Here is a 14,805-nt window from a genome sequence, read left to right on the forward strand (position 1 = left end):
GTACTTCAAGCATGTAAGCACAAGTCTGAGGGCAAGGTCCTTAAGTAAGGAACACAGATACTAACTCTTAAATACTGCTGGTGGAATACTGTTGGAATATATCTGGTAAAGCAATTAGATATCCTTAGAGAACAATTAATTTTAGTTCTAGCTTTGCTGTGCGGTCACAGAGTATTTGTAAAGCATTACAAAAAGCTTATGAAAAATTTTTCCTCCTGAAATTTCCCACAAACAAGGCATTGCTGAAGAGATCATTTGTAACTAGAGCAAGAAACATACTCAGACCCATAGCATCTTACAAGACTACGCATGTTTTAACTACACATTAAGAAACCGTTTTGCACATTTTGGAACCAATCTTGACCAGTCTCTGGATCCCCACCTTCAGCAAAAGATACATCTGCCAAGTCCCTGCTTGACTGGGCCTCAACCCCATGAGGTTAACTAAAATAGCTACAACAACTAAAAGAAAATATTACTTGTGTGCTACACCTGTGTAGTATCACAGTAACTTTTGATCCCCTTAGCTTTTATTTCACAGATGTGCAGCATCACTTTAACACGTCGGCATTTATGACTGATGCATCTGCATGAAGCTTCTCATGAATGTTGCAAGCTTCTGAACATCTTCTACAGTCACCGCGTTATACAAAGAGGCACGTATTCCTCCCACAGATCTGAATTGAAAAAAGGAGGGGAAAAAAAAAATAGAAAGGCTTTGTATAGTCTAAAAAAAGACATCAATAACATTCACAGGCATTTAAACCTACCCCTACTCCAAAGGGATAAGATTCGAATACGCGAACCAGAAACAACATTTAATTCTTTGAGGCAAGCTTGCAATCGAGAGAAAATTTACTGGTTATTGGCAGCTCCAAATCTGTAGCCCTGTGACATAAAGAAGCTACCCTTTTTAATCCCACAAACAGCACTGAACGTGGGAAAGAACCCTTGCAGCCAGGTAGACAAGCCATATAATGGCTTTATACACTGACAGACCCTGACCTCAAGAGCCACCTTCCTTGGCATTTGCACAGAGCCAGACTTATCAAATCGGAGATGAAAGGAGAATTAAGGAGAAAGCTCCAAGCCCCACCACACCTAAGCAGTAGCTGAGCCACCAACAGCCTCTGATTACAGTCCCTGAACTGCTATTCCCAAGCGATGCCAAACCAGTAGAAGGAACAGTTCGTGAGTGAGAAAGGCTGGTAAATCAACGCACAATGCCTGCTGCCATAGCGCTGTAGAAGCAGTTTATTCTGCACAGGAAAGGGATTAATCTGGCTGATACTCACCGATGCCCCTTCAGAGACAGCATGTTAAGTTCCACAGCTTTCTCAAGAAATTTCTTTTCCAGAGCTTCATCACCCTTGATACTGCCAATACGGAAAGGGACATTCATTCTGCTTCGGTTCTTCTTCTCCACCGGACATCTAGAAGAGTTGCAGAATGTAATTATTAACCCATTTGGTGCTAAATTTACATTTTCAACTATATACAGTTTCAGAAAGCAAATGATTGCATCCAGGAAGCACCAAAGTCAGCCCACCGTAATTCAAAAGATTATTATTTTCTGTGAAAGAAAGCAACCTTTTATTTTTAATTATGTCCAACAGAAATACTAAGCAGAGGGCTTATTAACCCTTCCTGACATACTCAAAATTGCCCCAGAGAAATGGCTAGGAGGCCTGTAAACAGAACTAATTTTTAAAACATAATAAAAAACACTACACAGTGTCTCAGTTACATTCCCTAGGGTAAGCAAGGTTAGTTACAGTAAACTTTGACTATGCCTCAAGCAATTTCTTTATTTTCAAAGACTGACATACTTACTTTTACTCAGCTAGTCACAAGGGCTACCAGAATTGAGCTAGATCCTGCTAAACAGAGCTAAAGGAAGTATAAGGACATAGTATAAGGTAACTTCCATGGATATTAGACACCTCTATTAGTGGTCTCAATCTACCTTCTACATTAGTATTACAAAGAACCATGAACATCTCAAATAGACAAGAGATATCTCTAGAACAAATCTGGTATTGCATACATGGCCACAACTTGTCAGGTACATCACAGCTCTTTAATCTCTTAACAATCCTATAAATCATAATCTATAATCTTAATCTATAAAGTAGAAAATTCAAGATACATTTAAAGCATTCCCTTCAATGATTTTGTGAAAGTAAGAAAAGGGGGGGGGTAAACTTAAATATTTTTCTTTAGTACTTCTAGTTACAAAGGAAGATATGAAGCCCCCAGATTTGTTCTTTCGTAAGGCTGTGATGTAGATTCTTCCGGGGATTCATTAGAAATAAGTTTTGTCATAAACCGCATGTAAATTTCATGCATATTATTATTCTATTTGCAAAGAATGCGTGTCATTCTTTTTTAGTTCCTCTTTTGCTCCTTTTTACAGATGTCTCCATTATGAAGAGAAGAAAGATCAATCGTAACATCTGCCTATGAAGTTTTCTGCCTCAGATGCAAGCAGGAAAACACTCTTCTGAAAGGCCTATGCTTGTAAGCATTCCTGTATTTGAATAACTGCAGCTATGCTAAAGTATTTGGAAGATCCAGTTGCTACTAGATAATGTGATGTAACTCAGTACACAGACTTGCTAGGTGGCTTGTCACACCGCTCACCCAGTGAAGCATGCTGCATATTAGGTGGCACGTTACAGATGGGAAGGCAGCTTCAGGTAAGTCTTCCTTTTAGTCATAGATACAATAAATAACCTGCTGCCTTAACAACATTGCTTAGTACGAAGCACACCACTCAGTGAAGCTTGCTTTGCCTTCCCAACTGACTACTTACATCTGCACTGCATTTCCCACTCACAGCCCTACAGATTGAAACAGATTTCTATTTGCCAAAAAATGTGTTTTCAAGGCCTCATTTGCTCACTGAGGTTTACGAAACCCCTCAGGATTTTAGTAGAGTAGGAACACAATCCTGATCATGACAATGCTAAAGGCAAAGCTGTTCTCATTAACTAAATGGATAAGCAGAGCATATTAAATATCATGATGAAACTATATCCCTGGCAATTAAGGCTGCAGACAGCTTTAATTTAAAATCCAAATTTGCCCTATCCTAACTCTGACTTGAAAGTTAATTAGGTCCCAAAACTGTTAAGCTCAAAAATACCTTGCATCAATATGCAAAGATCAGAGGGTTAAAACTGCTTTGAAAAACTGTCAAAAGCAACCGAAGAAAATAAGCTGTACGTAAAGAAAACTTATGACATTTTGACAACATCTAGGTCTGATCTTCTCATTTCAGAAAGTGTCTCAGAACTTAGCACAATTAGCTAATAAAAATGCTCTCCTTCACAGAAAAAAAGCAAAGTCTTGGAGTACTGAAAGAGACCACAGGAAGAAGATGCAAAAGTGGTCCTTACAATTTCTTACAAAACACTTTCTCTGTTTTGTCCTGTGTTTCCCCAAGAGATTCAGTCCACACACAAACCAAAACCTATTTATCTGGGTTTTGTATACTCTTCTCCTAGGCTACTCCATTTTATTACATTTAGAACATGCTTTAGTAATATGCTTCACAACTGATTTATACAGGATAACTTGAAATAGCTTCTTACTGGAATGAGACTCATCCTTGGGTAGTTATCAAATGAATGGTTTACAGGAATAATTCCTGTAGGACTCCTCAAAATGTCTATATATTAAAGAGGTAACTTTACAAATATGCCACAATCAGACTCTTAAAAGTTACAAATGTTTGGCTCTGCAACAAATATTGAAACCAATGGGAAAAGCATAGCAACTTACACATAGAATCCATTAGATTTGTCTATAATATCATAAATCATTCGTGATTTGATTAAACTAAGTTTATCCATGGCTGCAGCTCCACCATTATTCTTTATCCATTCCAGTACCAATCCCATGATATAAATACTGCAAGAGGAAAGAACATTTTTCAGTCATATTATTTTAAAAAGACAGAAAAAAACAGACCTGTTTAATAGTTCTCAAAATGTATCCTCAACAAAATGTTATGTTTAGTTTTAGGTTGCTTAAGATTAGCAACTCAGAATCTGGACTATTTCACAAATTAAGACAATGCTAAGCAGGCAGTGGATTTCAGACACAGATGAAGTACCATGAAATTCAAATGCTACACAAGTTTGTTGGACCAAAATTAATCTTTTTTTATCACAGAAGGGCAAGTCCTATACATTTCCTGCAGCCCTGCAGGGCTCCCAAGGACATCCTCAGACATGCTGCATGGGCTCCCAGTTCATTGACCACACAGCTGCCTGTCAAGTCCTAGAAAGAGACCGAGTTAGCACAAAAGTTAGTAGCATCTACCCTGTTCTAGCAGAGATGCAGCATTGAATTTCAAATGTATGTACATTAAGAATGCCAGAAATCTAAACACATTTTCACGTGTTAAAAATAAAAAATACATAATGATAAAAAACATTTCTGTCTTTTTAAAAAACTTTTTGCCCACATGAACAGTAAATTTTGGTAAAACAAGTAATGTTGTATCACACTTAATCACTCATTACCATTCAAGTTCTAAGTAGAGACCTGGAAGCCTACAGGCATGATGTGCCTTACCATCAAGTATTTCAAAGCTGGTTACTACGTGCAACATAAAAAATCGCCTGAAGGCTTTTGCCTTTGTTCTTTTGCTACAAAATCAGCTTGTTCAAGTTCAGGCATTTCCCACGACTCTAACACTTTACATAAAAAACAGCTCACGAGTTTTTATGGCCTATTTCCAGCAAGTTTGCTTTTATTAATCGCTTCATTACGGATTCTACGGGAGTGCTCAGAGAACGTTACCCTACAAATTTCCCTAACACAAATCTAGCAGGAGGCTGTTTTAAACTTTGTTACTTCTAATTTCACAGCGGCTGCCAGTATCACATCTTTGAACACTGCAGAAAGACTGCAGAATAACTCAGGTTACACGCTGTGTTTTATACAAAGCTGTGAGAGCACTATCTTGTCACATTTGTGACAGCACACTGTCAACAACCCCACTGCAAAGGATTTAGGTGAAGTACAGCCTATGCCCTTGCCAAATATACAAGCCCACATTCACCTCTTGCCTTCACGTCCTTGAGTGAGACAAGCTGTGTTTAAAGAAGGCATCCTTAGAGTCATCCACAAAACCCATCCAGCTAAATCTTTTATCCCTCTTCATGTCAGTCAAAATCATATTTCTGGAGCCATTTAAAAATGCAAAAATGCATTCTGGAGCTTGGAAATTAGATTTTTATAGCAAATTCATTGTTAATTTTAGCAAAGCACATTAGGGTCAGAGAGTCAAGCTCTGTAGCATCAAGAGGTTAAAGCCATTAGCATTACCTTAATTTAATTTAACATTCTGCTGAAGCAGCTTTTGCAAATTCAGTTCATATTTCCTGCCTGCTTGCCAGCAAACCATTAGAGTGTGCAAGGAAAAGAATAAGAGAAAAACAGAACTAAGAAACTTTGCCAGTTCCTTACAAAAAAAAAAAAAAATGGAACAGGCACTTAGAGCCAAGCCAAACAGATGTGCACCCTTGCCAACATTTCACTTGTTTTGCGTTTCAAACTAGAGAAGCAACACTGTGCTCAAGTGCTGAGATTAAATAGAACCTTGGGTTTTCAAATGGAAATAGTCTTGCACTTGGAAAACATGAATGGTTGCATTTAAATCCTGGCATGTGGAAGTACACAGTGTTCGAAACAGTATGTGTGACTTGGCAGTCAGGAAAATTACCCAACATGAAACAGAAGCTTTATCAATCACTGAAAAAAAAAAAAAGGCACACCTACTTGCCTGGGTTACAAAGTTACACTCAGAAAGAAGACAAAAATCTGGAAACACTGTAAGGTTAATTTCATGTCTTAAAAGTAGGCCTAAGGATACTGGGTGTACCCAGCCAACAGGGCAGACAGGCTGACAGCAGGAGCACATTGTAACAGCACTATGTACTCTACAGTATGGATGCTCCTTGGGGAAACTAGCTGTGCGTTGTAAAATCTGGAATAAATATACGCTCTAAAGGTTTACTGTTAGTAAGAATCAGGAGATTCAGAGATACAATTAGCACCACTCAAAATGCTACTGAATTTAAGTAAGCGATGGTATTAAGGTAGGCTTTATACATATGAATTACTGTGATTTATGCCTATACAATGAATTTAGTATCTATTGGACATCGTTAGGCAACATAACTTTGCAAATTCTGGCATGTACAAAAAAAAGCTGTGAAAGAATAAATTAAACATCAACATAAGATTACATTATCAAATTATCCAGATCAAAATGAAATCTTAACTTTAAAAGTAGAAATCATCATTTTCCAAGTAATTTAGAAAAAGAAAACTGGGTAAAAAGGATACCTAGTTTGAAGATTTTCTTTAAGATAATAATTTTAGTGGACATTGGTATAAAAATGCTGTAGATTAAGAATGGGTAGATGCTACTGGCTCAACACTTAAATATTCCAGTAGCAAAGCAAGGTATCACTAGACATCAGAATCTAGGAGGTAGCAGTTTGAAAAGAGTAAGCTGTAGCCTGTTCTACTTCTTGCATACACAAAATCACCAGATACATTGCAATTTTATGATCTTGAATGCTAGCAATGATTATGAAGGTAGACCAGTTTTATTTGTGGATGCCAAGTCAAACACCGAGGCAGTAGTCAAAGAAATATGGAAAGGTATAGTAGAGAATAAAGCAAATTACTAAAATGCGTTTTAAAAAAAAAATTTTACAGTTTCATGTCAAAACCAACAGTAACGAACTATGTAGCTAGAACACAAAATATTTTAAAAATACAAGAATACATAGTCTTGTAATATTTTATATTATTAAAATGTTTAATAACAATAATATCTACTATTTCCAGCAAAGAAAAATCGATGGGGATCTGGAAGTTCAGATGTTGAGAACAGCCTCAGGACCCAATTAAATCAAATCTGTACTGAGTATTCAAGAAGCAAGGCCAAGTGCCAGATTACCTACTCGCAATGATAGCAGCATCGCCACTGAATTGACCAGCATTGTGTCCATCTTATTCTGAATTACATCCTGAAACTTCTACAATGGCATTATGACACAGAATATTCACTTCTAAAAATACTGTGTCCTTTATGGCTGAGTCCCAGTAGGAAATTTCAAAGCCTACTACAGTGATGTAGCTGGACACCTCCCATGTTCTCACAGGAGAAACACTGTGTGACACACTGCAAGGTATCAATGACTTGAAGTTAAATATTCAACTTCAGAAACTTTTCTCGATAAGAGCAGCAGATGGCAGTGCTGTCACTTTCTGAATAAGCGAGATTAAATACCAGGGTAGGTTACCTGTAACATGGTGGAGTGTTATACAAAGAGCCATTCGTTACTTGTGTTTTGTAATCCAGTACTACAGGGCATTCTTTCAGTGCAAATCCCAGCAAGTCCTCACGTACTATTACAACAGTAACTCCAGCACAGCCAATATTCTTCTGAGCACCAGCAAAAATCACACCAAACTAAAAGGAAGAAGAAAAGAAGGACTTGCTACATGAATTCACTAGTAGATCTTGTAACTAATACACCAGTATCATTATACAACAGGCACACAACCTGGCTGAACAGCTTGGAAAGTGTGTTGAAAATGAGCGTGCTGTAGGTCAAAGAGAGTTGGAAGGAGTTCTGATATCAAAGTGCACTTACAGCTACAGCTGCTATCCTATGTATGTCTATTATCAAGCCCATGTATCTTCATTCAGCTGAGGAAAATCACCACAACTAATTTCCCAATGATTTGCTAAATGTTTATTTGGTAGCCACAAATAATTCTCAAGGCAGCCTGTCCCCATTCCACATTACTCCAAGCAAATTTACTAAAAATAAATTCATGCTTAGATCACAATATTTTCAACCAATCTGGTACTTCAGAACAGGCATCACATAACCCACCTGTTCAAAGAGGCAGACCAAGAAAGGCCAAGATGCATGGAGTAACAATTACTCTTTCTTTTTGCTACCCACGGTAAGAGAGGTCAACACACTAATTTGCTAGTCAGTAAGACTTCCCATTGGTAACTCCTCACAAATGCAAGCAAGACCTACGTGCTGCCTCAGTATTACCTATGAAATAGATAGTAATTGTGAGGCACAGGAAGCTTTAGCAGTTTCAAAAGGGCTACAGATTTTCCAAGTAAAAGGCAGGATGAAAAACTCCGATTGAGTTTTTCGCTATAGCCACATACACTATCTACATACTAAATAGGATTCAGAAGTTATCTCTTTAGCTACAGAACCAGTGAAGACCACACAGTAGACAAATAATATTGGACAGCTATTAACATGAACAATTTCAACATAGTTCAGTATGTTTTCACTCTAAAAAAAAAAAAAAAAAAAAAAAATAGGTGGACATCGAAAACTCCAATTTCAAATTTCAACATTTGTATCCATCATCAGATACAAAGTTAACAGGATAGGATTTCCTTTATTTCACTGCTCAGCGTCCTGGCCATTCAGACATTTCAAAGTGCCTAATTCTATGCGTTCGAGTTTGAAAATGCTTTGTGCAGCCACTGTGTCTAATACTGTACCTTGGAGACATCCACAGGTTTGGACAAGAAGTTTGAAGACATATCACAAACTAAGACTGCTCCTTTGACATCAGGTACAAAGTCAAACTCCACACCATGAACTGTCTCATTAGCACAGTAATAGACATAAGATGCATTAGGATTCAGATTCCAAGTGCTTGGGTCAGGAATGTCTGAGACAGGACAAAAAAGAAAAGCAAAGGTCACCGGAGACAAGTAATTTTCCTGGCATGCAATTTTACTTTAACAGAGGACTTAAGTGCAAATCCAGAATGATTTTGCAATATAAAGTATTAATTACTTTGTTACCAGGAAGATATAATTTATCTGCAATAGCAATACACCAGTGCATTCCTGAAATTCTGTAGTGAGACATCATTAAGCTTACAAACACCCTTCTAGTTTTCAGCCCTTACTCCTCAAGGGATTTTCATGAGGTTTGCAATACCAAACCACAAACTACTGCCCTAGGGTCCCAAAACAGCATTTCAGAGGAATTCAGGCACTGAGCCAAAGAATCCTCCCACTGCCTTTGGAACCACTGCAGCATCTAAATTCTCACTGGCAACGTTCTCTGAAGTTGTGTTTCCATGCACCCCCAGAAGCACTTCAGCCTTGCGCAAGCTGAACAAAATCCAGCTACCTCCCACTTAAGCTTTGCAACTAACGTATCAAACTAGGATTTCCTCTGTCAACATGCAATATACAGGCATGCCCTGACAGCACAGAACAGGTTTTGCATAGAAAAAATGGTTGCTCTCCCTTTGTCCTCTCCTCCAAAACATGAGAGAGAACTGCTGCTATAGCCACTACCATTAGTTACTGGCTCTACCCTTATCCGCAGCTGTCAAATGGTGAACACCTTCCCCTGAGACTGGGGATCTTTAGGTTCAGTTCCTTGTTGTGCCTCAGAGGATATAAACCTACCTTTCAAGTTAATGCCCTAATAACCAGTTAATACACTAACTCACACAGAAATATTCTTTGTCTTTCCTGTTGCCACTCTTCCCAATTCCAATGCTTTAATTTGGACCAGAGGGAAGAAAAAGTGAGCATGACTAGCAGGAGTAGAAACCAGAACTCTGGTGTTCTGGTTCTGAATCCCACTCCAAGAATTAAGTATATCCAGTGACAAATTATACACAGAAAATGTTCTTGAAACAGACTCTTTTATAAATATTCCTAATGCTTCAATTAGAGTTAACCTTTTTTCTTCCTTCTACATGGTGGTCATTCAGACTTTTACATCCAGTAACAAGTTTCAAGAGGAAGAGTTGAAAATGACTTTTCTGTTCCCTTAGCCACCCCATGGGTGGGGAAGGTAAGTACTTGGGAACCCTTTAAAGTAGTTACCAGAACGCAGATCTTGCATCTCCTGGGCCAACCAGGTTAAGATCCCAGACATGCTTCCAAATTTCAGAAGAATCATTTAATCTACCTGAAACCGAAATACCTCACAATATCCCTGCAGATAGCTTAAGAGCTCAGTTAAACAACAACAACAAAAAATTTAAATCAGACAGCCCTGACCATTTCCCTACCAACATACATTCACTTCTTGCTACTTATTTTCTGGTATCTGCTCAGACTAATTTCATAATTCTTTTCTGAAGGAGAGGGCTAAGCCACGTAACAAATCTCCCAGCAATGAAAACAAAGAGGTGGCAGGCAATCTTCTGAGTGGTGGGCAGGCAACTCTAGCTGGTTAATGTTTACTAAGCCGATGGCTGAGTTGGACCAATTTTTAGAGCGATTCAAAAAGCTAAGCATTGACATGGATGGATGTAATCATCAACTTACTCGTATAACTTCCTAGTTTTGGATGAACGATATTCACTTTGGCATACTTCTCTGCTTCTTTAGCTGCTTTTGCTGACCAAGCACCAGTGACCACGTAATCTGCATGTCTTCCCTCCTTTAAACCAATCAGGTTAAGTGGGACTGCGCTGAACTGACCAGATCCACCTCCTTGGAGGAAAATAACTTTGTAGTTTTCTGGTATATTTCTGCAATGTAAGAAATAACAATTCTAATTATTCCCAGAAGACACAGGGTGCATGCTACTTGGTACTATGAATTTAACAGCAACTGAAGACTAACACTGTGATTTTAGAAGACTGACAAGTGGTTAGACCAAACCCAGTTAACTTACCTCAGCACTGGTCTAAAGCAACAATTTAAGAGTAATGCTATACATTTTATCTGCTGAAGACAAGCTCCCCCCTTAAAAACTCCCCCCGCCCTTTGACAGCATCTACTGAGTAGCTCTACTATCACAGTACTCACAAACTTGAAAAACATTCCAATAGAATTAAAGCTTATTTGTCATTTTGTCTATTACTAGCTTCATGGCATTTTGATCAGGCTAGGAACTTCATATCAAAGTCCTCACAGTAGAATTCAGCTTTGAGACACTTCAGTCTGAAAGTGCAACTGTACAATAAATTGTACAAGCAGATCAACTGCCATAAGGAGTTGTGCATACAGTCACAAAAATTATTTGATCAAATTATTAATTAAAAACTCTTTGTCAATAATTCTGGCTGTGACTGAGAGTCAAGCTGTTACATAAAATGACTAACATTATTAACTGCTATGACAACATTAATTTTAATACAAAATATATTTGTTTTGAACTTTTAGAAGTGTGTCACACTACAAATAAGAAAAGGGTTTTAAAAAAATCAGTGTTTCTAAAACACATCCATAGAGCTTACATTAGTAAAATCAGACTGAGAAGTAATCCACAGATCATCTCTATGCCACTAGAAAATTAATTTCTATTGTTTCCACTTATTTAATGAAGAAAGTTTATGCCCTTCATGAATTCTGTGAAGATGTCAAAAATTATAATTTCAGAAGGAAGTCGACTACTCATTGCGTAGTAGACACACAAAAGCATCTTAACAAAAGTCCTTTGTCATACTGAAATAAATCAGCACCAGGCAAACAGAAGACCAATGTTCCCTCCAAAATTATTAGTTTATCAGACAAAGTATATATGAAAACTAAACACACAAAGGTGCTTTCAAGGAAAGGTCTTCAAGTTAGTCATTATTGGAGCAAACAGCACAAGCATAACACAAAAATAAGCAGGAAGTAATTCACTTACAGCAATTCACGCAAAAGATTTTCAGCTGTATTTAAAATTTTTGAGAAATCTGAGGTCCGATGGCTCATTTCTTTGGTGGAAAGGAAAGAAGAATTAACACAAAACAAATCGGTAACACATGACAGCAATTTACAAATCGTGTTAAGCTTCAAACCCTTCACGCTACAGAGTCAAAATGTCTGACGGCTCCCATTTTCCAGTCCTATTTTTTTTGGCTAAGACTTCCTAAATACCCACACAAGACTATACCTCCAGTCTTGTCCACATTAAGGGAAAGCCAGCCCATTCAGATTTGTCATCCACATGACCCTACTACCCCCACAAACTACTACATTTCCATGAAAAAAAATACACCCTAGAAAGGTGTAAGTTTTCCTCAGTCTAAGAACCTTCTCAGTTACTAATGCTGTAGCAAGAGTAAAGTAGAGGGGTTCGTTTTGTTCTTTTATTTTTAACAAGGCTTCTTCATGCAATAATCCTAATTAAATGTTAAGGACACTCAATACTAATTCCTTTTATTACATCCATATGCTTTCCTGGCTTTTTAAGACTTTGCAATTGAAACATGAATCGAAATCCTGCAAAGACATCCTGCACATTCTACTTTTAGCAAACAAGCAGTTTCACAGGACTAATAAAATGCCAATCACCTTGTTGCATAAAATTTTTGTGAAAAACAAACTGTGGCTGACGAGCCAGTCAGCTACGCTTAGAGCACAGGAGACATCTCCACCTTCTGGCAGAACAGTACTGCCTTCCTAAAGGGAAGGATGCTATACATCAAAAACATCCAAAGCATTTTTGTCACACCATACACCTGACATCATACACAGTATCTATACATGTACACACATCTAGTACATGTATATCTGTGTATAACATGAATACTTATATAGTATTTTGCCTATATATATATATATACGCACATGCCTAAAGATCCAAAAGTACTAATGTTTACATATGATTAGTTATCTTTTTTGTCTCTAGTCCTTTATCTTGGATCACTAAACATGTGGTTACATCTCATTTTATGGTTTCCTGATAAATGGCAGAAAAGCAGTATGAAAGAAGTATCGTCTATGCATACATGTTACCAGAGTAAGGTATTAGAAAAGGAGCTGAAATGACATCAAAACCTCCTCTTAAAGAATTTGGTTAAACATCTACATTTTGATAAATGCAGAATCTTTGAAGTCTTACCAAGAACACTTATACCAAGTCCTTTGTAGTCCACCAATTCTTTCTGTGCTTCTAATAATACCTAAGAAAAGAGAAAAATCCACAAATAAAGGGAATTTTCCACTATCTGGAGTCACTGATGTATCAAGCATATCCCAGCTGCTCCATACGGTGACAACCTGGCGCTTGTCAAGTGAGATTAGCAGAAGTATAGTTACTAATATAATTTTGCTATACCTAGTAGCAGAAGGCTTTTCATAAAATAGCATAGTTAAACCATATGCTTGTTGTGGAGACCATGCTTTAAATTACTACTTCAGCAGTTACATTTCCAGATTTCAGAATGATTTCTAGGAGTTGAATGGAACTCTCAACCTCCTGCAGAACACTTCATGTTTGCACATGTACTCCTTCTAATCAAGCACCCTAAATATCCACCTTTGCCCCTCTACCCTGTGTTGTTTCACTGGACAAGTGCAAATAGGACAACCAAGGTACTGAAGAAATCACAAAGAAAAAAGTCAGCGTGAGGAACTGGACACCTCAAACTAACCCAATAGGACAAGGCCTGGATTCACAGAATGAAGTCCTGAACTTTTTGAAGACAAGTCTTATCTATGTTAATGAAAGTTAAGAAAGAAGCAAAACTGTAACACGACCAAAAAATAAATGTAGGTCATTCCTCGAAGCCCTAGCCAACTACTCTGCTGCTTCAGCCTTCCATTTTCTTTCTTCTCCCACAGCTCTCAAATATCAGCAAAGGGGATTTAGATTCTAACCACTGGATCCGCAGCCTCCAATTTCAGTAAATTTTTGTGTAACAGCCATAACATTCATAGTTTCTTCTAAAGGAAGCAGGAGGATAGGGAGCCTCAGTAAAAAGCTGTCAAATAAATGCTGTTTGCATGTGCCTCAGGATCTGCCAAGATACCACATGCTCTGGACAGTTGCAACAAGAAACCTCCCTTGCTGACATGGCATCTGCATGGCCTGTCAACCATAACAGCCAGTCACCAAGAGGTCATGCAGAAACAACTGTTTTGCTTTTGATGGTAGATTGTGAAGTTTTAACCATGGTCTTTCACATGCAGACTTAGCCATGCCAGAGGAAGGGGGAAAAAAATCTAAGGGAATGCACAGACTATTAGAAAGTGCTTGTTAAAACTGCTTGATAAAATCCAATTCTGTGAAGAATATTCTTTTTCTGGCAATCTGCACATGCCTTACAGTAGACATTTATGACATGCCTTATAACAGACACAAAGACCTCTGTCCACCTTCTTGCTTCAGTGAGTCCAAGCACTTCATATGCAGCATCAGCCCACAGAGTGAAGCAATCGAGGTGGTACAGTAGTCCACAAAACAGTACTGCATTTTCAAGGGCGGTAAAACAAATTAATAATATGGAGTTCAGGCATGCTCTCCTCAAACCCTAAACCTAGTTCTTTGTACTCCGCATTGGAGAATTGGATAATGCTGCTGATCTACTAAGAGCTCCTATTGGAACCAAAGGTTCCAGACAGAACAACAAATTTATTTGCAGTACAATCTACAAAAGCCAATTCCATTACAAGAAAAAATAGAGGGGGGAGGGAAGTAAAAAAAAAAAAAAAAAGTTGCTGCATAGCAAATTTGTTTATTTAAAGAAAACTGTTAAACAAATAGCACATAAAACCACAACGAAAACTATTAAGGAAACTAAGAAAGAACAACAACAACAAAAAAATTCCACAGCACCTAACTCTTACGCTGAAAGCGAGATTCACGCAATTTGGCAGCAACCGCCCCCTCTCCGTAAGTAACTGGATAATCTACGGCTGCTGATGCAACTTTCCACAGGGTTGAGGCTGCAACACTCATCATCATCTTTTAAAGAGAGGCTCCTCAGGGATTCCCCGTGTCGGGGAAATGATAACCAGGTGACAGCACAGTCAGCGTCGCT

At 38.0% G+C, this 14,805-nt stretch overlaps 1 protein-coding gene across 1 annotated transcript; it reads right to left on the minus strand.

Moving 5' to 3' along the window:
* Positions 1-281: 281 nt before the first annotated feature.
* PSAT1 (phosphoserine aminotransferase 1) lies at positions 282-12,945 on the minus strand (the record flags this gene model as incomplete). Its single annotated transcript, XM_008946609.1, has 8 exons — positions 282-677; positions 1,296-1,433; positions 3,787-3,915; positions 7,332-7,501; positions 8,573-8,745; positions 10,373-10,578; positions 11,685-11,754; positions 12,885-12,945. Coding segments are annotated over 8 exons (1,053 nt in total), but the record flags the coding sequence as incomplete, so codon positions are not given.
* Between the last annotated feature and the right edge of the window lie 1,860 nt (positions 12,946-14,805).

Source organism: Merops nubicus, unplaced genomic scaffold (assembly GCF_000691845.1).
Source record: "Merops nubicus isolate BGI_N331 unplaced genomic scaffold, ASM69184v1 scaffold26178, whole genome shotgun sequence".
Taxonomy (NCBI): domain Eukaryota; kingdom Metazoa; phylum Chordata; class Aves; order Coraciiformes; family Meropidae; genus Merops; species Merops nubicus.